General features: G+C 42.6%; 1 protein-coding gene and 1 long non-coding RNA gene across 3 annotated transcripts in view; one reads left to right on the plus strand and one right to left on the minus strand.

Annotated features, from left to right (window-relative positions):
* LOC103884196 overlaps window positions 1-22,405 on the minus strand; it is a 59,491-nt gene that overhangs the window by 22,390 nt on the left and 14,696 nt on the right. Inside the window, exons 2-4 of one of the 2 annotated variants that reach the window (XR_004182854.1) lie at window positions 11,945-12,095; window positions 2,083-2,235; window positions 994-1,111 (exon numbers count right to left, since the gene is read on the minus strand). This is a non-coding gene — a long non-coding RNA (uncharacterized LOC103884196). Of the gene's footprint in view, window positions 1-993; window positions 1,112-2,082; window positions 4,136-11,944; window positions 12,096-22,405 lie in introns of those variants that run through there. The other variant, XR_004182853.1, reaches the window with a different exon arrangement.
* LOC101025132 (uncharacterized protein encoded by LINC01587) lies at window positions 1,921-2,969 on the plus strand. Its single transcript, XM_003898461.5, is given in 3 exon segments — window positions 1,921-2,035; window positions 2,037-2,132; window positions 2,852-2,969. Coding segments are annotated over 3 exon segments (279 nt in total). The 5' UTR covers window positions 1,921-1,970.

Consider the following 22,405-nt stretch of genomic DNA (forward strand, 5'->3'; position numbering starts at 1 on the left):
AACTAGAAAGCCAGGAAATAAGCAATTATAAACGTCTATGGATTTGTGAATACATTATTTCATTACTCCTAGAAATATATATATGCTTCATTGTTGAACAATTTTTCGGTGTGGCACAGGACATATTTATTGACAGATTCAAATATCTTTTGTTATTCTGTAATAAGAAGCCAAAAGAATAGAAGGTTATACTTATATTCAGCAATTAATGTTTCAGTATTACATCTTATTTGGAAATGATCATGATATTCACCAAATGTCAATCATTTAATTTAACCAAGTATAATTTTAAGGTTTTAGCTTGCAAAAAAATATTTTGGAAACTAGTTTTAAGTACACGCATTTTATAAAACGTAATCATTGTTGAAAGGGTCATTTATAAACTTTTGCCCTGTTTGCATTTATTAAGTCTACTTGGTTTTAACAATTATGTCTGAATTATTAATGAAGACTTCATGAGACATTAAACAAAGCTGGTCATTATCTTATTTTCTTATAGACAAATCAGCCAAGTATCAAAAAAAAAACCAGAACAAAGACAAAGGTACAACATATGGCTCTTTTCAATTTTTAAAATTGTCATGTTTTTCATACATCAAGCAACTTATTATTTATTATTTTGTTCTTAGGTTGGATTTATAATTTTATACTCTGAAACATACACAAGCTTTTAGATTAGTAAGTCCAGGTAGAAGAAGTTGTGTGTATGCATTGTATTTAATGTTGACAATGCAGCAAACGTGCCTGGTTTAATTAAATCAACAAACTTTAAGTAGGTTCTTATTTACCAAAGATTATCTAAAACCACATGAACTTGAAAAACACTTAGGTTAGTTTATCTTTTTCTGAGATAATAATTTATATAAGGTTTTTTTTTTTTTCTTTTAAGCCAAATCTTCACATTTATACCAACAGGACGGTTGTTTAGGATGAGGGTTCTCTTAAAAAAATACTTTTAGATACAAAAGTCCAAATCTTCAAAGGTATACTTACTTCAATTTTCACTCAGAACTGATCATCCTCTTATGGTTTGATCATGGACAAAAGAGGCATCCATAAAGAGGGTACAAAAATCTCACCCCCCCAGATTCAAAGTTTCCTCCAAGGATACCTAAGAAAGTAAAGACCTTCATTGTTAACAGGGCAACAAACGCTGAGACGATTATGACAAACTCTCCTGAGAGCTGGCGCAGTCATACAAAGAGACACTTTGTGTTTCAGAATCCTGGAGAGCTGGCTAACTGCTGAGCAGAAGCCCAACAGCTCGGGCCCCAGGCTGATAGAAACCAAAGAGCACGTTTCCACTGATGACAAAGCCACGCTCTTATGACTTCAAAGAAGATGCAGGAGAGTCTGATGCAGGACAGGTGAACCTCAAAATTGGGGATCAACCTGAGAGGGTTCTTGACTTCACCCAGGAAAGAATTCAAGGGTGAGCCAGTGGTGAGAGAAAGCAATGTTTATTGAACCAGGGCTGCTCCTGGCAGAGCACGGCTAACCCATAAGCAGCGTGCCCAGAGTCAGCAATGTATAAGCTGTTGGCAGGTGTATTTAAACCCACTTTTAATTACATGCTAATTAAGAGGCAGATTATTCAGAACATTCTGGAAAAGGGGCAGAGAGCTTCCAGAACCATACACAGTAACTTGTGGGCCATTGCTATGGCCCATTGCCATGGCATGTGTAAACTGTCATGGCACCCATGGGAATGTCTTTATGCTAATGAGTAGTGAGGGCAACTAGAGGTCACTTTCATGGCCATCTGCTTATTTTGGCTGGCTTCTTCACTGCCTTCTGTTTCAACCATATCCTTTCAACCAGATCAGCGGAGTCATGACCAGAAAACAAGCCCTGCCAGCCTCCTACCTCAAATCTAATTAATTATAATTTTCCTCCTTATGACAACCCACACAAAAAAGACAGAGATAAGAAAAACAAGGACTTCCTGGGAGGCTGTGGATCAATTACCAATGGACACCCAGAAGCAAATTCACAAGACTCACAATTCAAAGAACCAATTTTTAACAAATTTTTTCCCTGTCAGTTGAATTTGGGCAGGAAGGAACATGCAAAAATTTTTACCTTCTTCTTTCAACTGGACGCTATGGACAGAAATCCAGGAGAGCTGACCTTGATAAGAATTGCTACTTTCTTCCATCGTTTATTAGGCCCCTCAGGATCCCATTTGCAGGCTCCACAGTGAATTGGAAGGTGCTCAGCCTTTTAGGACAGAAACTGTTGGGACAGAAGAATATTCCTTCACCCTTTTAGGGTCCCAGGTGGGTCCAAGAATTAAATTGACATAACATAGATTAACAGGAGCAAAGCACAATACAAGTTTTACATAGCATAGGAGCCTTATAAAGAAATAAAGACCCAAAGAAGCTGTCAGAGTCAGTTAATTCTATACCAGATTTGACAAAGAATTATGAACTGTAAACATGTGATCAGGCAAAAGGTCTTGGGCTAGGGTGGTTAACTGGATAGAGAAGTAGCCAGCATGACAAGAGTTAGTCGAACAAGGCTTGTTTGTACAGAATTCATTCCACTTCAACTTTCTTGTCCCTGATGAGAAGAACCTTGCTTTTTCTCGAGTGTAGGGATGACATCTTTCACACGGGAATTTCATCTTCTGCTTTTAAGAAAATGAAGTTCAGACTGATCTCCTTGCACCTGCTGTTTTTCAAGTGCCTTTAACTGAAATAGTCAACCTACCAAAATAGCATATTTTAGCCCCTTCGGGAATGTTGATTTTGTTTATTTTCATGCATTGTTTTTATAATTATAAAAGCTCATTTTATAATTATATAAAAGGAGACCTGGGAACACCAGCCTTCTTCCCTCCACATACAGGAACTGCAGACGCTGCAGATAAAACAGAGCCAGAATGCTTTGCTGCCAGCTGGAACTTTGACCCAAACCCCAGTGCGACAGTCTCCAGTGCTCACTCAACTGGAATGCATCAATGAAGGTCACTTTCTGTCCAGATCATGGAGTCTGCATGAAAAGAATCAATGCAATCCTATTTTTTTTTTTTTACTGCGCTCTCTCAATTCTTAAAGAAAAACATAGCAGACTCTGAGCCCAGCTCAGACTCCCCTCTGAAGCCTTTTACTAGCCCTGTGCATCCAGCCCAGCTCCTGCATGCCCTGCTGCTAAGAAAAACAAGGACTTCCTGGGAGGCTGTGGATCAATTACCAATGGACATCCAGAAGCAAATTTCACAAGACTCACAATTCAAAGAACCAATTTTTAACAATTTTTTTCCCTGTCAGTGAGCACTGGGGCCTTCCCTGGAGAGCTGGAACAACTTGGCAACTCACTCTCAGCCCTTCCCATCCCCTCTAACCCACAGCCAGTGACCACCAGTGTGGGAATACAAAAGCCCAGCACCTGTGCCTTGGAGAGGACAAACCCTGAGATATCATCTCTGCTTCAGCACACCACTTAAGACCAAGATGAGGCTGGGGTGTCACCCAAGATGATACACTTGTTGAGTCTCTTCTCCTCCCCTATTCGTCCTCCACCCTCCACTGCCTCACTGGTGCATCTTGGGAGCACTTCCTCGACAAATCCTTTGCATTGAATCCTTGGCTCAGGCTCTGCTTCTGGGAGAATATGACCTACTGGGGACAACAGTAATGGTGAATACAGCGGGAAACCAAACAAAGCAGACTTTGACTTCATGAAGCTAATGGGGAAGAATAACTACCATTTCATTGATTGGATGCTTGGCACAGAAGGAGGGGTGAGTACCTATATTCATAGATGAATTCTGTCAGCCAAGGTGGGGGAGTTGCTTCAGTCATCCTCTTTGGTGCTCATTCTAAGTGTGCTGTTTCTAGCATACCAGCTTCTCAAAGGCACTGTGCTGCCTTCAGACACAAGGCTTCCGGAAAGTGTGTCCACATTTAATGGGAGGTGGAGAGCCAACCTTCGCCTTTGTGCCAAGTCTCCTGAGAACACACATGCAGAGCCTGCTCCCAGTTGGACAAAGGTCCAATTCCCTTTGTCTTCCCCTTAGAAGGCAGTCTCCTGAGACTCTGCCTTGAAGAAGTAGGATTGTGTCTGATGCATTTATGTTTGTGGGGTTTTATGTGTTTTCTTTTTATCTTCCCTAGGAAAAAAGAACTGAGCATCGGCAAAAAGCTGAGGATGACAAGCGTAGGGGATGAAAGGCTGCCTTTCCCCCCCACTTCTGAGCTTTTCTGACAGCTCCCAGCTGGGAGAGACCAACACGATGAAAAGACAAAGAATACTGGAGAAGAGAGGGGGTGGGCAGAGCCACAACCTCATCCTCCCAGTGGTTCCTCTTGAGTCTGATTTGACAAGATGCCTTCACACCCAGGTGACCCCGTGGGAACGTGCCAGTACCTCACCCCACGACCTGAGTCCTCACGACAAATCCAGGGTGCAGTTTTTTTCCCCATTTGGAAATTACAAATTGAAATGCAGGAAAGTTAAAGAGCTTGCCTGAGGTTGCTTAGATAACAAAAGAATATGGATTAGAACCCAGACCTACCCAGCTCAACAACTGAGTCCTTTTTTACTGGATTACACCTATCTCATGGGCATAATTTTATCCAGTCTCTATTCCACTGTTTAAGATAAATCCTGTGAGGGTTAAATGAGATCATGCATGTTCAGTACTTAGCCTGGAGGTTGGTGTGAGATAAGCACTCTATAAATACTACCTAGCTTTGTTATTGCTGTTGATGGTGTTGCTGCTGTTTTTTATTATTGTTACTGCTGCTGCTGCTACTGCTGTTGCTATTTTTGCTGCTGTTGCTGCGGATTATGTTGCTGCTGATGTTTTTGCTGTTGCTGATGACAATGTTTTCACTACTGTTCTTATTATTGTTAATACCACTGTTGTTGCCATTTTGCGTTGCCGCCGCCAGATGCGCACGTCACGATGATGCTGGTACGTCACCGTGACAAAGATTGCCGACAAAGTTACCGGGATGCCAGTTTGAGAATGTAATGCTGTGATGACCGTGGCGTTAGATGATGGTGTTGATGTTGCTCTCTGATACCGTTATGCTGTTGCTGATGTTGTTACTGGCGGAAGAAAGTGATGATGCTCCAGATTAATCAGTTCTCCGTAGATGTTGCATGACGTTGCCGGCATTGTTACCAAGGGTGTTGTGACGATGCTGTTGACACCACTACTGTGGATGTTGTGATGATGCTGTTGATGCTTTACTGTGGATGTTGTGATGGTGCTGTTGACACTGTTACTGTGGATGTTGTGATGATGTTAATGTTGTTACTATGGGTATTGTGATGATGCTGTTGACACTATTACTGTGGGTGTTGTGATGATGCTGTTGATGTTGTTTCTCTGGATACTGTTATGTTGCTGTTGATGTTACTATGGAAGTAGTGATGATGCTCTAGACACTGTTTCGTAGACGTTGCATTACGTTGGCATTGTTACCGTGATGCTGTGATGATGCTGTACTATGGATGTTGTAATGGTGCTGTTGACACTGTTACTGTGGATGTTGTGATGATGCTGTTGATGCTTTACTGTGGATGTTGTAACGGTGCTGTTGAGGCTGTTACTGTGGATGTTGTGATTATGTTAACACTGTTACTATAGATGTTGTGATCATGCTGTTAACACTATTACTGTGGATGCTGTGATGGTGGTGTTGACACTGTTACTGTGGATGTTGTGATAATGCTAATGTTGTTACTATGGGTGTTGTGATGATGCTGTTGACACTTACTGTGGGCTGTGATGACGCTGTTGATATTGTTTCCCTGGATACTGTTATGTTGCTATTGATGTTGTTACTGTGCAAGTAGTGATGATGCTCTGGTGATGCTCTAGTGATGATGTTTCTGTAGATGTTGTGATGCTGTTGGCATTGTTACTGTGGGTGTTGTTATGATGCCATTGACATTACTATGGGTGTTGTGATGATGCTGTCGACACTGCTACTGTGGATGTTGTGATGATGCTGTTGGCATTTTACTGTTAATGTTCTTGCTGATGTGGTTGACAGTACTATTGTTGCTATTTTTATTCTTGTTGCTGAGATGTTATTCTATTATTATTGTTGCTGCTGTTGGTACTACTGCTGTGTTGCTATTGTTGATGTGATAATGTTGTTGATGTTATTAATGTTGATGTTGTTGTTGATGATGTTGTTAATATACCCATCCAGAATCACTGCTTTTGTTACACACTTCCAAACCAAATTTAATTTAGGCATAACTTACTAGTCATACAAGGATATATGTATACCTTACCCCTCATGTTTCCACAGAGGCCAAGAATTTCCATTCCACTCTCCGGGAGAGATTTTGAGAGCCATCTGTAGCCTCTCTTTGCCTCCTCGCTGAATGGGGCATGCTCCTCTCAGCCATTCCTTTCAGAAACCTGTGCTGGTCAGTGGTACATATGACTGGCAGAATGAGTCTACTTCATTCAGGGGGGAAAGTAGGAGGAAACCCATGTGGCTACCCACCTCAGGTACATGGGTCAATGTAGCCTTTTAGAGTGATATTTTCATCGCCATCTGTCTCGCTCCTGTGTCTTAATTGCTTCAAAATTAGGAGGTGAAGAAAGAAGTGCTATAGTTACCTCCAAGACACCAACAAAGTCTTCGTGATATAATTCAATTCACTTCTTACCTCCCCAAAGAATCCTTTCCTTATTTCTATAACCCACAGTGGTCTCACCCACCTATGAAGTTTTATAGCAGTTTGTTATTTACTCATATGCCAATAAATATTGTGAAATATGTGAACCTGGCTAGACTGTGACCTCCTTCAGACTAAGAACATATCTTAAACATCCTCTCACTTAATGTGGTTCTAGACACATAGTAGGAGCTCAATAAATGCTTGTAAGGTGAAATACATTGGGAGCTTAATACTCAGGAATGTTCCCATGTGGCTGAGTTTTTATGCCATCTTTTGTTTTTGAATTAAAAAATATCAACTGGAAATTTGTGTTCCAGAACTTATATATGATGCATGAATGAATGCCCTTGATGGTACAGAAATGGGAAGAACTGATTCAGTTCTTTACGTTTTTTTGTTTTGTTTTGTTTTGTTTTTTGCATTTTTTTTTTTTTTTTTTGAGGCGGAGTCTCGCTATTGTCACCCAGGCTGAAGTGCAGTGGCGTGATCTTGGCTCACTGCAAACTCCACCTCTTGGTTCAAGCAATTCTCCTGCCTCAGCCTCCTGAGTAGCTGGGATTACAGGTGCCCACCACCACGTCTGGCTAACTTTTTTACTTTTAGTAGAGATGGGGTTTTGCCATGTTGACCAGGCTGGTCTCGAACTCCCGACCTCAGGTGATCAGCCCGCCTCAGCCTCCCAAAGGGTTGGGATTACAGGTGTGAGCCACCATGCCTGGCCAGTTCTTTAGTTTCTAAGGTCCATCAGTTGATATTAACTTCTTGTCATTACATGCAATTCAATAAAAGCATAAGTCCTTACCTGTAGGGGCACTGGGATGGATGCCAGGCTTCCAAAATTGAGCATAAAATCCCAAGGGGTTTCAAGGTAGGCCACTCTCCAATGCTTCCTTTTACAACAGACATTGTGCCAGCAGGCATGGGGCCTAAGGAGGATCCCATGAACCTTCCCGCAGAATCGAGTGTGTGGCTTCGTATGATACTTACCCCTCATCTCTCTAGGATAGTTATTAATTATTGTATCTATTTCATGTGTACAGCATGATGTTCTGATACACATGGTGAAATGACAACTACAGTCAAGCAAATTAACATCTCAATCTCCTCACATAGTCACTGTGTGTGTGTGTGTGTGTGTGTGTGTTAAGAACACATAAAATCCAGTCTCTTAGCAAACGTTCAGCATACAACACAATATTATGAACTACAGTCCTCCTACTGTGCATTAGGTTAGACTTATTCATCCTACATGACTGCAAGTTTGTACCCTCTGACCTAGAATCTCTAGGATTTTTCAATTCCTGAATTTGCCAGCAAATTTCAGCTGATTGAGGTTACCAGACAGCTGATTACCTCCTAAGGTAAATTATTGTTTCCCAAGTATTTTAGGCTTTTTGTAGGTCTGGGTTCAATTCATACTTATCTGGTGAATAAGATTTCAGTAATTTACAAATAAATATTGTGTTAATAGTACCATCTAACAGGTGCCGAGAACTTGGTGTGAGCTGCACTCACCTAGCAAGCTACTAACATGCTGAGCAGTTTCATGGATTTTCTCAATCCTTATGTCCTGATAGTAAAGACCAGTGCATCTCTAGCCTTCAGCACTCATGGGCACTAAAGGATTTAATTCTCACAATAACCCTCTGAGGGCGGCACTGTTACTACCCTCCCAACTTTGCAGAGGAGCCTGGAGCACGCAGGGGTTCAGTTATGTGCCCAAGGCCAGGAGCCATTGAGGGAGTGGGGACTCACATCAGCTGGCTCTGGAGGTATCACCAGTGACAAGCAAACTGAGTCCCAGGTTCACTGAGGCATGAAAAGACTTCCCTTGTATTACTCAGGGTGCTCCAGGCAAACAGAACCAATAGAATGTGTATATATGGTCCTCCCTTGGTTTCAGGAGATTGGTTCCAGGACCCCTCGCAGATACAATAAAATGGTGTGGTATTTGCCTGTAACCTACAGCACATCCTCCTATGTACTTTAAGTCAGGGGTCCTCAACCCTGGGCCACAAACCATCTGGCCTATGGCCTGTTAGGAACCGGGCCATACAACAGGAGGTGAGTGAGGTGAGTGCTGGGTGAGTGTGTGAAGCTTCATCTGTATTGACAGCCACTCTCCATCACTTGCTCGCATTACTGTCTGAGCTCTGCCTCCTGTCAGATCAGTGGTGGCATTAGATTATTTTAGGAGCACAAACCCTATTGTGGACTGCACATGTGAGGGATCTAGGTTGTGTGCTCCTTTTGAAAATCTAATGCCTGATGATCTGTCACTGTCTCCCATCACCTCCAAATGGGACCATCTAGTTGCAGGAAAACAAGCTTGGAGCTCCCACCGATGCTACATTATGGTGAGATGTATAATTATTTCATTATACATTACAATGTAATCAGAATACAAATAAAGTGCACAATAAATATAATGGTTTGAATCATCCTGAAACCACCCCCTCCTGCCAGTTCATGGAAAAATTGTCTTCCATGCAACTGGTCCCTGGTGCCGAAAAGGTTGGGGACCACTGTTTTGAGTCATCTCTAGTTTACCTATAATACATAATACAATGTAAATGCTATGTAAGTAGTTGTTAAATGTATTGTCTGGGGAATCATGACAAGGAAAAATCTGTACACAACTTTCATGAGTCTAACTAAATTTTTGATCTGCAGTTGGTTGAATCCACAGATGTGGAACCACAGATACAGAGGGCCACCGGTATGTTGATAGAGATTTACTTTAAGGAGGCTGGGAAGTCCAAAATTTGCAGGGTAGGCAGGAAGGCTGGAGACCCAGAGGAAAGCTGAGGCTACAGCTCCAGCCTAAAGGCCATCTATGGGCAGAAAATCCCACTTGCTCAGGGGAGGTCAGTCTTTTCTGCTGTTCAGGCTTTCAACTGACTGGACGAGGCCCATCCACATTATGAAGGGCAACCTGCTCTACTCAAGTCCACCTACTTAGATGTTAATCTCATCCAAAAATACCCTCACAGAAGCACCTAGAATCATGTTTGACCATATCTCTGGGCACTATGGCTCAGCCAAGTTGACTCATAAAATTAACCAGCACACCCAATATCACACAGATATAAAAGACCCAGGACTCAGGCCCTTGCAGTGTGACTGAGCCTGCGCGTTCTTACACACAGGACTTGAAGCCTCTGTTTTCATCAGCTCTGCAGCCCACCCCATCTGCCAGCAAGCAGAGGTCAGTTGTGTCCTTCCTTCTAAAGCTGACTGTCCTTGTCCTCTCCCCAGCAGCTACCTAAGTGTGGCCTCTGCACTAACCATCTAGCAGAGAGAGCTTAGCTGCTGATACCTACTGGCTTTAAGACTTCATCAAGCACAGCCCTCAGATGCTCAAGGTGAAGTGCATTGACTGAATCTGTTTCCTGGGCTGCTTGTCTTGCGTAGGAAGCCAAGCGTGAGAGCTGAGCAGGGATGGGACAGAGATGACCAGCACCGGCAGGCAGCATGCTGGAATCTAATGCCTGAGTCTCACTCCATATTCAGTACCCTGATATCAGGAAGCGACTCTGACTATCCACTGCAAAGAAGAGGAATAAAGGAACCAAACCTTGTCCACTCATTCATTCAGCCCATCTGTCCACCCTGTGCCTGCATTCTAGATGCTAGAAGGTTATCACTGACAAAACAGAAATCGTTTCTCATGGAGCCTTCATTGTGGTGGAGGGAGACAGACAATAAACCAGCAAATAAGCAAATGACAGTACGTGACAAGCTGACGAGTGCTAAGGGGAGAAATCAATGAGGGAAAGGGACAGGGGTCAGGGAGGAGGTGGGGTTGCAATTTTCAATAGGGCAACTAGTGAAGGTCTCGCTGAGACGGTAATGCTTGAATGAAAACTTGAAAGCCACATAGGTGTTGGAGGAAGAGCATTCCAGAGAGAGAAAGCACCAAGTGCAAAGGCCCAGAGGCAGCCACGTTCCCGGCTACTCAAAGAACAGCAAGGGCAGAAGTGGCTGGAGCAGAGCCAGTGGGGGATGGAGTGGGAGAAGAGGTCAGGCAAGGAATGGGTCCAGTTGGATGGCTTTACAGGGCAAAGAAAGGAACCTGGCTTTTTCTCTGCCCGGGATGGGAAGCCCTTAAAAGGCTTTAAGCAGAGGAAAGACATGGTCTGGTTTCCATGTTCCAATGACTGGAGAGATTAAGATGCTTGTCTCATGCCCTGCAGCCAGTAAGGGGCAGAAGAGCAAGCCAGCGCATCTAGCTGTGAACAAGAGCTTGTTCCCCTGCACCACCTCTGTATCTGCCAGAGTTCATTTGCTGGAGTCCATATTGCTGCTAAGAAAGCTGACTGCCACAGTCATGTGAGAAATAAAACAGGGCATGGGGGAAAGAGGGGTGGGTGTGTGCTAATTCAGGTAAGGGGACAAGTCCCAAAAGGCCTACTGGAGGAGGTGATATTTGAGCTGAAACCTGAATGGTAGAAATCAGCCAAGGAAATACACAGAGAGCGAAGTGTTCGGAAATAGATGGTGCAAAGGTCCTGAGGCAGGACTCTGCTCAGAGTCCTGGGAGAGCAAAGAGAAGACAAATGTGGCAGAACTGTGATGAGCAAGGGGGAGATGAGTTCACAGAGGGAGCCAGGAGGCATATCCTTCATGGTCTCATAGGCTCTGGTAAGGAATTTGGATTTTATTCTTAAGAGCAATGAGGTGGCACTAGAAGATTTTAAGCAGGGAGTGATTTACATTTTTAAAAAAGATCAGCCTGGCTGCTCTGTGGAGAAAAGACTGGGAAAGGGCTTACAGGCTGTGTGATCAGCACCTCACTTTTTTGTATGAAAAATGACACTGATTTTAGAGAGTTGCTGCATGAAGCTGTGAGACAATGACATGAGAATGTTAACTCATTGAAGGGTGGGAATTTGTGGGTCCTGTTCACTGCCACATCCCCAATTCTGCAACAGTGCCCACAGCAGATGCTCCAGCAACTATTGGTTGAGTGAATGAGTGGATGGATGGATGGATGGATGGATGGATGGATGGATGGATGGATAGATGAAAATGGAGGCATCATATAAAGGTGAGAGTCTGGGATGTTTCCATGACCATCAAAAGGTAAAGCACTGCCCGATAGAAACTTTCTCACAGCAGTGGGAACTAAAGGGTTAATGTGACCTCTGAGGATTTTTCTTCCAGAGGATTCTGATGCGGGGCTAACAAATTTCCTGTGACCTTGTTAGGGGAAAATAATCAGCCCCTGCTAATGTATCAAATTAACATGTTTGGACTTCCTATTCAGAAACCTCAAACATCTCACCTCCATGTGGTCCGCAGAAAATTATTTTTTTGGATGCAATTGCGTTGAGTGATGGAGGCTTTGTGGCCTCTAATATCCCCACCGGTGGAAGAGTTCTGACATCCTGGTTTTTCCTCTGCAGTTCACAGTGGTCTGGCACTTAGCATAGCGTCTGGTGCAAAAAAGAAAAAAGAAAAAAGCTAGATTCCTATTTGAATGAACAAAGGAAATGGTTAATGGCCATAACACAAGGGTTTTCTCTCATCTCTGTTTTCTAGGGAAAAGAGGAGAATTTTAAAAAATTTATCTCCCTTTTATTTTTGTCGGCTGTGAAGAAGCTGCAAGTTTCAAATACGTCAGCTTCCTGGTGAGCCTTAAGTGACGGGCAACAGGCAGAGGTTCCCTCAATACCAGTTTAAAGACATTAAGGACCCCCCGCCCAGACTTCTCAAAGAATACCATATCCAGGATGAATGTTCAAATCCCCTGGCTGGTCACCTGCAGTGAGGACCGCCCATTGCCATTTCCAGTGAGCACAGACATCTCAGCTCCCAGTGCCGACTGGGAGGCTGGACCCTGGTACCTCTGCCCTGCTGCCCTCTCTGAAAGTAACCTCTGCTGTAATCGATACCAGAAAGTGGATTTGTCAATGTGCGTGCCTCATCCAATTATTTTTCTCTTCCAAATCAAGGTTTTATGTGAGTGCATCTGATTCGTGAGGCCCAACTCACCTACCTGTCCTGAATGTCGAGGGAAACTGAGAAAGTGAGCTTCTGCTTTAGGGAGGCATGTATGGTCTCAGTCAGCTCGGACTGCTATAACAAATTATTATAGACTGGGTGGCTGAGACAACAGACAGTTATTTCACACAGTTCTGGAGACTGCAAGGCCAAGATCAGGGTGCAGCATGGTCCTTGGTGTGTGCATGCAGAGAGAGAGAGATTGAGAGAGAGAGAGAGAGAGAGAGAGGGAGAATCTCCTGCTGTTCGTCTTTCTTTAAGGGCACTAATCCCACCATGGGGGCCCCACCCTCATAACCTCATCTAAACCTAATTACCTCCCAAAGCCCTACCTCAAAATACCATCACATTAGGAGCTAGGGCTTTAACATATACATTTTGAGGGAGGAGGACAGAGTCATTCAGTCCAGAGCGAAATCATAAGGAGGGATATTTTCCAAATATAGGCCGGATATTCCAAAAACAAAGTAGCCCCAAAGATGTTCATACCCACTGCAGCCTTTCTCTTCTACATCTGTCTCTTACACAGTGCCTGGCACATAGCAGATGCTCAGTAAGTAACAGCGCCTCCTTTCCCTTGCTATGCTTCCCTGTTTAGCCTCTGCCCATCTCTACCTACAGGCCTGTCTGCTTGGGTTCCTGCGCTTGGAATTTTTTCCCATGGATCCTTTCACTACAACCAGCACTTTAAAAGAAAGAACAATTGAATACAACAAGCAAGGTTCACCATATCCAGCTTTAGCACCAATTTTAAACATAGACCCATGCAAATATACAATGCAAATATATTTCTAAGATATTATTCTCTAAAAAATGTGGGTATTGACAATCTACCTATTATATCAGAACCTAGTGCCCCTCACCCAGGAGAAGTTTAAAGAGCTTATTTGTATTACTTGGTTTCCACCTATTACTCGGTTTCCACATTAGGTGGAAGACATTATTTATTTCTTTTGTTTTGTAAGAAATATATTTAATAATTTAGAAGCAATAAGGGAAAATATTTTTACATAAAAATTTAAAAACATTTGCATGACAAAAACATAAAAATTAAAATTACAAACATTACACTGGAGAAATATTTTTAATTTAAATCATAATACATTAAAAAAGAGTTATTATTCCTAACATACAAATCTCTGTAGCATTTCCCAAAGTCTCAGGAGAAAGAAAAACCCTGGAGAAAAATAAGCTAAGAAGTGAATAGACAATTCACAGAAAAAGAAAAAGCACATTAATTGTATGAGAAGATGATAACCTTGTCATCTGAGAAAGGTAAATTAAAACTAGTCTAAGATTGTCAACAAACACATAGTAATAAGGATCAGATTTATCTTACCACTTGGAAAATATTTTTAAATGGACAAAAGGTGCAAAACAATAGTTTTCAAGATGTTGGACATTAGACAACAAAGGACAGTGACCCTGAAAGGCAGGAGAGAGATGAGGTGATCCTAGAGTTGCCCCGATTTCTGCCTTGGGAGACCTTCCAGACACTGCTGCAGGCAAGGGAACCCAGGCAGAGCCCAGGGGAGCTCAAGAGATTGCAGGGCAGAGTTTTGGAGAGAGGAGAGCTATGGAGAGCCAGAACACTGGAATCTGCAAGGGGCTATCCTCAACTATTTAGTAGAGTGACATCAGTACATGCGTTGAGAAAAGTACTTGAGGCTAGGGAGAGAATCACCCAAAAGGATTCCAGGGAGCAATATTCAGTGCTCACAACAGATGGGAAATAGTGCTGTTTCCCACCAGCCAGACTTGAAGACTTTGGAAGGCAGGAGTCATTTGGTAGAGGACTCAGAACGATCTTGTCTCAATAGTGAGGAATCATTAGCCATAGACTAAAAATCTTGATAAATTATAAAAGTTAAACTCAAAAGGATCAAAGTATTTCCAAATTCTTAACCGCATACCGAAACAAAGCCCAACAATAGTTGCAAGAATACAAAATTCAGCACCCAACAAGTTAAAATGATTGGCATTCAATCAAGGAATACTGGGCAAGTAAAGAAGCGGGAAATGTGATGCAAAATAGAGAAGAAAATAAATCAGTTGAACTCAGTCCAGAACCGACATTATTGAAATTTGTGGGTGTCACTAACATATTTACTAGAGAGAAATTTATGGCACCAAATCCTATATTTAGAAAAGAAACCTCAAGTCCATGACTTCAGATTCCCCTTCAAGAAAAAAAAAAGGAAAGAAAAGAAGGAATGAAAGCAGGGAGGGAGGGAGGACATAGCTTATCAATATCAGGAATAAAAAAACTGGTATTACTATAGATTCCACAGAAATTAAAATAATAAAATATTACAAACAGCTTTATGTCAATAAATTCGACCACTTAGATGAAATGAATAAATTCCTTGAAGTACATACATTACCAACTGTTATTCAAGAAGAAACAGATACTGTATACTCAAACAAATTTAACTTTTAGTTTAAAATCTTCCAACAGAGAAAATGCCAGGCACCAAAGTTCAAGGGGGGAATTTGAACAAATATTTAAGGAAGAAATAATACTAATTCTTCTCACACTCTTCCATAAAAGTGAAATGAGAATACACTTTCCAACTCATTTTATGAGGCCAGCGATAGCCTGATTCCAAAACCAGACAAAGACATTACAAGAAGAGAAAACCGAAGATCACTATTCCTCATGAACTTAGATGCAAAAGTTCTTAACAAAATTTTAGCAAATAGAAACTAACAATAGATTGCAAAAAAGAATAGTATATCATGACCAAGCTGAGTTTATCCCAAGAAGGTAAAGTTGATTTAATGTTTTTTTAAAAATCAATCATTGTAATTTACTCTATAAAATGATTTTTAAAAAGTAGAATATATGGCCATCTCAATGGGGAAAAAGCATTTGACAAAAACCAATGTCCATTTCTGATTAAAATCATTGTCAGAGTAGGAATGAAAGGAAACTCTTCCATCCAGTAAAGGTTATCCACGAAAAACCCACAGCTAATATCACACTCAATGGTGAACAAGCAAATCAGAAACTAGTGGGTTATATCTGCTCTCGCCAACTCATTAAACATTGTCCTGGAAGTTCTAGCCAGTAAATAAGGCAAGAAAAAGAAATAAAAAGCATCCAGATTGGAAAGGAAAATTAAAAACTGTCTTTATTCAACAACACCATGGTTGTCTAAATAGGAAACCTGATAGAATCCACAAAAAAGCCACTAAAGCTAATCAGTGAGATTAGAAAGCTTGAAAGATTCAACTAAACCAACAAAAATCAATTGAATTTCTATACTTTAGTAATAAAAAACAGAAACTGGAATTTTAAAAGGCAGTATGATTAATAATAGTATTCCAATACTTAATACTTATGGATGAATCTGACAAAAGCACACTGAAACCTACAAAACATTGCTGAAGGAAAATTTTTTTAAACACTTAAGTAAATGAAGAGATATACTGTATTTGTGGATTGGAAGACACAATATCTATTAAGATGTAAATTCTCCCTAAACTGATCTATAGATTCAACACAATCTGAATCAAAATCACAGCAGGATGTTTTGGTCAGAATTGACACGTAATTCTAAAATCTGCATGGAAATGCAATGGACCTATAACAGCCAGAACAACTTACTTTGCAAAAGAAAAATATATATATATACCTAACACAACCTGATTTAAGACTTATCATAAAGCTACAGTAATCAGGAAATGGTGCTATTGGTGTCAAACAAATAGATCAACTAAACAGAAGACAGATGTAGAAATACACTCACTCATATGTATATGGCTGATTTTCAACAAAGGTGGAATTCAATTCAGTGGAAAAAATAGTCTTTTCAAAAAATGATGTTGTACAATTGCATGCGCAAGAAAAGAGAAATAAACTTTGATCCATAGCTTGCACCATGTGCTACAAAAAAAAAACACACTTTAAAATGTGACCTTGGGTTGAGCAAATATGTCTTAGATAAATGCCAAAGCAAAATCCATAAAAGAAAAAGTTGACAAATGGGACTTTATCAAAATTAATAACTTCTGCTCTTCAAAAGATACCATTGAAAGAACGAAAAGACAAACCGCAGAATTGGAGAAAATATTCCCAATCCATACATTTGACAAAGACTTTGTATCTCGAATACATCATGAACTCTCAAAACTCAAAAATAATAAACAACCCAAAAGATCTAACCAGACACTCCACCGAAGAAGACAAATGGTTGGCAGACAAACACATGAAATCCAAATTAAAACTGCAACAAGAAATCACTGCTTGACTATTAGCATAAGTAAAATTTAAAAGACTGACCACCCTCAAGGTTTGTGAGAATGTGGAGGAACCGGAACTCTCCTACATGGCTAGTGGACTGTAAAATGGTGCAAGCACTATGGAAAGCTGTTTGACAGATTCTTACAATGCTTAATATACACCCGTCATATGTTCTAGCCATTCCACACAGATATATATCCAAGAGCAATGAAAGCATATGCTTACACAAAGACATACACAAATGTTCACAGCAGCTTTATCTGTAATGACTACAACCTAGACTGACCCAGATTTCCATCAACAGGTGAACATGTAAACAATTTATGGTACATCCATACTGCTCTGCAATTAAAATAATGAACATTGATGCATGCAACACATGGATGAAACTGAAAATAATTATGTTCAGTGAAAGAAGTCAGAGTATATGCTGTTTGGTTCCATTTATATAAAATGCTTTAAAATGCAAATGAATCTACAGTGATAGAGCAGGTAAGCTGTGGCCTGGGCGTGGGCAAGGGGATGCCCTAGAGGGAGGAATTACCAAGGGCCACAAGAAATTTTTGTGGAGGATGGAGATGTTCATTGTCTTGATTGTGGTGATGGTTTCACAGCTATACCACATTTCAAAGCACACCAAAGTGTATATCTTAACTATGTGCAATTTATTATATATTAATTATACCTCAATACGGTTTTTTAATTGCCTGAATATACAATGTCTCACCCATCAGATTGCCAAAATCCTAAAACATGGACACCATCTACTGCTGGCAGGCTTGTGGGGAGGCAGAGTTTCTTTTCAGAGAAGCCCTTTAGATTTTAGGCTCCTTCCCCTAACCAAGATCTAAACATTCCCCATCATTGCACACTCATCTATGCTAATGAATTTTTAAATTTTAATTTTAGCTTTTCCAGCTGCCTCTGACCTTTTCAGACAGCAGAGTGTTAGTCTGACTATAGTGATAACATTGCTTTGTAAGAATACACATTTTTAAGGGAGGAATCAGGGTATGCCAAAAAAGAAGCAGTTTCATGGATTCACTCATTTGCATTCATTCCACAACTATTTATTGACTGCCTAGGAGGTGCCAGGCACTGTTCTAGGCACTGGGGATACAGCTGAGAACAAGCCCCACAAGGTCTCTGTTCCCATGATGCTGACAGCCCAGTGTTGGGCTACAGACAATAAAAACCCATCAGATCAATAGGGAGTGTGTCCAGTGATGACGAACTGAGCGGGAGGGAAGCGCAGAGGAAGTTGTTATTTCAAAGAGTAGGTCAGGCAGGTCTCAGTGAAAGATGATGTTTAAGCAGAGACTTGAAGAGAGCGAGTGCTGGAATAAGATGATTCGGAAAGGTTGAAAACAAGCTTCTTTGAAAGCATGTGGCTTCCTTTCCTTCTGCACGTGTTTGGAATACGCAGGAAGGACTTCACATCCTTGTGTCTCAGCCTCTCCACCTCTCCACCATGGCTTGAAGCAAGGTTTTTGATGTGTGCGTGTGTGTGTTTGCCACTGTAAACTCAGCGTCCCAGGCCTCGCAGTGCCTGTCGCCAGCTTGGCGAGTCTGGGCAGGTCAGTTCACCTCTCTGAGCCTCGTTTCCCTTTTCTGTAAAAATAGATGATTAGGAATTCACCCATTCATTCAACCAATATGTATTAAGCACTTACATGGCAGGGCCTCTGCTAGGTAAAAGGACATAGTGGAGAACAGGATACAGTCCCTGCCCTCACTGAGTTTATGTCCAGAGCAACGGACTGAATGTGTGTGCCCCCCTCCCCAAATTCAATTTATATGTTGAAACCCTAATTTCAATGTGATGGTGTCAGGAGGTGGCAATTTTGGTAGGTGGTTAGATCATGAGGTTTGGCCCTCATGAAGGATACAGCCTTATAAGAAGCCAGAGAGCCAGCTAGCCCTTCCTGCCATATGAAGATAAAATGAGAAGGCGGTCGTCTGCAACATGGAAGAGAGCCCTCACCAGTACCTGACGATGCCGGCACCCTGATTTCCTGTTTACAGGTGGGGTGTGGTGACTCACACCTGTAACCCCAGCACTTTGGGAGGTTGAGGTGGGAGGATCACTTGAGCCCAAGAGTTTGAGACCAGCCTGGGAAACATGGTGAAACCCCACCTCTAGAAACAATTTTTAAGAAATTACCCAGGCATAGTGGTGCATGCCTGTGGTCCCAGCTACTCAGGAAGCAGAGGTGGGAGGACCACTTGAGCCTGGGAGTTTGAGGCTGCAGTGAGCAGAGATGGTGCCACTGCACTCCAGCCTGGGCAACAGAGTGAAACCCTGTCTCAAAAAAGAATCCTCATTTGCCAATGTCCACAGCTTTGATGGGGACCTCTGGGGCCACAACTCACCCTTGTCATCTGAAAAGGATGCAGGTTTATGGAGTAGACTGTCCTACTCTATGGAGTAGACCTACACACTGGAGAGTCTGCGCCCAGTATGTGATGATCATGCCTCAGTTTCCCCATCCATAAAATGGGATGATAATAGTAGCCCTGACCTTGCAGAGCTGTTGTGAGGCATTCACGGTTATTACACATTAAGTGCTACTCACAGTCCCCGGCAACAAGGTCAGTTGTCAGGACTGGCTCCTCCAAGCCATCCTTGTCACGAGGGCCATGGCATGGTGTCGGAGCAGTGTGCCCACAGCCAGGAACAACAGCAGCTCTCCCAGGCCCTTCCTTGGTTTATCAGGGCCCAGTGCCAGGCTCAGCAGCATCGGTCACCAATGATTTTCTCTGCCCTGCAATGTAAACAAATCCTCCTGCACTTCTTTCCTCCACCCGCACTGTTAAGTGAGGTGGGCGGAGCAGAATTCCGTATTTTTCTGACTTATTAGTATGCAAACAGAGGCTCCAAGGATTGCAGTGCTCAGTCCAAGGTAACTCACTATGCTTGGGACAAACCTGCAGGTAAGTTCTCATTTTTCAGACATCCACTCACTTACCCCAGTCTCTGGAGTCCCTACCAGGTACTGCCAGAAGCTCTCTGGGTTCCCTGACCTGGAACAGGATACAATCCTGGTCTAACCAAAGTCTCTCCCATCCCTACCCACACTGTACCATCACCATCCACCCCACGCTGGCAGGAGCACTCCATAAACACACTCTTCCCTCTGAATGACACAGTGTAGATCAGGGTTAAATTCTCAGCCATTGACTTACAAAATAAGCTCTTGAAATCCACAGAAGACACAATTTTGAAGCCCAAAGCATTCAACGGCAAGAGGCTAGCTTACAGGGTTCAAAGTGTTTCACACACCTAGGAGTTGGTGGGGAGGGGTTCTTAGTATACAGAGTATACCACAAATAACAAAATTGGCCAAAATATATTACAAATAAAAACCAGTTTCCTAGCCCAACAGGAGGTAAGGTGCTACGGGGACGAGGAAGAGAGGAGAATTGGGAAAGAGGCTGATGGGAGCGTGTTCCAGAAGGAGTTCCACACCAAACCCCTCCAGGCAGAACCACGGGGGTTGTGGATAATAGGGAATATTATAGAAACCCCAGGTAGCTAAGATGTCAGGGGAACTGGAGAAGGAAATGGCACCTGCTTCCTAACTGCAGTTCCAGCCCCTGTGGGGTTGGCACCAGGGCTCCAAGGGGCATCTGGGCAGGACACTGTCACAGCATCCACCACCCCTGCATAGCACATTTCCTGTACCCAGAAAGGGGTGCAGGCGTCAGGCCTCAGCTAAGCCTGAGGGCTCCAGGGCCATCACGAGGAGACCCAAGCACAGGTGACAGTGTGGGCGCCCTGGTGACCAGTGGAGAAGAGATCAACCAGAGAACATCAGACCAGCAAACTGCGCGCCTCCAGGTGCTCACAGGGTGGAACTGGGCACCAGACACCCACTCGCCACGTAAAAACTGAAATCTATGGGAGAAGAGGGAGGGGGACACCCTGCAGTCACCCGAGTTTAAACTAAAATTAACTAGGAAATCACTGAATTTGACAGGGCTTACCTGGCCACAACTTCAGGCTTTTTGCAAAAGGAATGTTGGCTAGATATGGAAATGAAGTTGTTACAGAAAAAGAGAAAATTCTGTTTTCACAACCTCTATTTGCAAGTTGTCGAATAGTGGATCAACAGCAGAAGGAATTGATCTGTCCCTGCTTTCACAGAGCCCTCTGAGATTCAAGTTTATTTTCTCTGGAAATAATTTGATTATCTATCTCACGCTATCCCCTCCACACACACGCACACACACAAGAGGTACAATTCTGTGGAGTTTGGGTACCTCCCATATTAGCTAGCCTTCAAAACAAGTGCAATGCAATCCATGCAGGAGTCAGAGAGCCGAGAGTGACTCCATGGGAAGCCCTTGGCTAGTCAATCCTCCCAGGTCCCCAAGAGGAAAGAGTAAACTCCCATGACTCAAAACAATGAAACAGCTTCAGGACAAATCACCAGAGTTCTCCACATATCATATTGGATATTCACTTTGTAAACTCCAAAAATAGAATCACAGAGAACTAAACAGAGAAGAGAGTGGGTGAGGAGTTACCAATACTATGGCAAAAACATGGAGTGACCACCGTTGGATGTTCAGGATTGAGACTCACAGATCAAATCTCAGTTTCTCAACTGGTTCCTCCCAAGGACATACAGGTCCAGCCCTGCAGCCCCCAGGACCAGCCCTGCCCACCCTGGCTCCCTTAGCTTCAGAGCTTCCTCACTCCCGTCTCTCCAGCCACAATCAAATCCCTACAGCACTGGCATTGCAGCTCAAGCCTGAGCACATGCTGTTCCTTTTGCTTGCAACACCCTTCGCTGACACAGCCTGCTTGGCCCTCCAGACTCAGGTGCAATGTTCTATTCTCTGTGTAGTTTTCCTGAGGCACTCCCAGAAAGGGGGCTTCCGTCCACAATGCTTCACAACACCTATAGATGGCCCTGTATGGGATCTGTGTCCCCATGTAGATAGTGAGCTCCTCTCCAGGAGACATTCACTCATTCATTCATTCATTCATTCATCCATAGAACAAACATTTACTGAATATCTACTAGATGCCCATAAACAAATGACACACAGAAATGGTTGAAAGAATAAATAAATAAGGATTCCATTTTCAGGCCAGGGAAGTCAGGATGGTGTATTGGAAAGAACATGGCTTCCGAGTAGTCAGACAGATGAGTTAGAAGCCTGACTCTGGAATTTGCTGAGCTAGTAACTCTGAGGGGATTACTCATCTGAGCCTAGTTTCCTCAGATATAAAAATGAGAACAGTAACAGGTAGCGTTTGCTTCTGATATTATTTGTTACTCAAAACACAGAGTTATCAGGAGGAAGTGCGAATCTGTGCAGAAGATGGGAGCTTCCTCTCCCTGTAAGAGAAGAGGCTGGACCATCTCTGGTTCCCTACTGGACACATGGGAATTTGGCAGAGACGAGCTGCCTACCCAAACCCTTTCTCCCTTTCTATCATACCAGAGAGTCTCAATTTAAAATGACCTTTCTTATCATCCCTTG

Source organism: Papio anubis, chromosome 3 (genome assembly GCF_008728515.1).
Source record: "Papio anubis isolate 15944 chromosome 3, Panubis1.0, whole genome shotgun sequence".
NCBI classification, from domain to species: domain Eukaryota; kingdom Metazoa; phylum Chordata; class Mammalia; order Primates; family Cercopithecidae; genus Papio; species Papio anubis.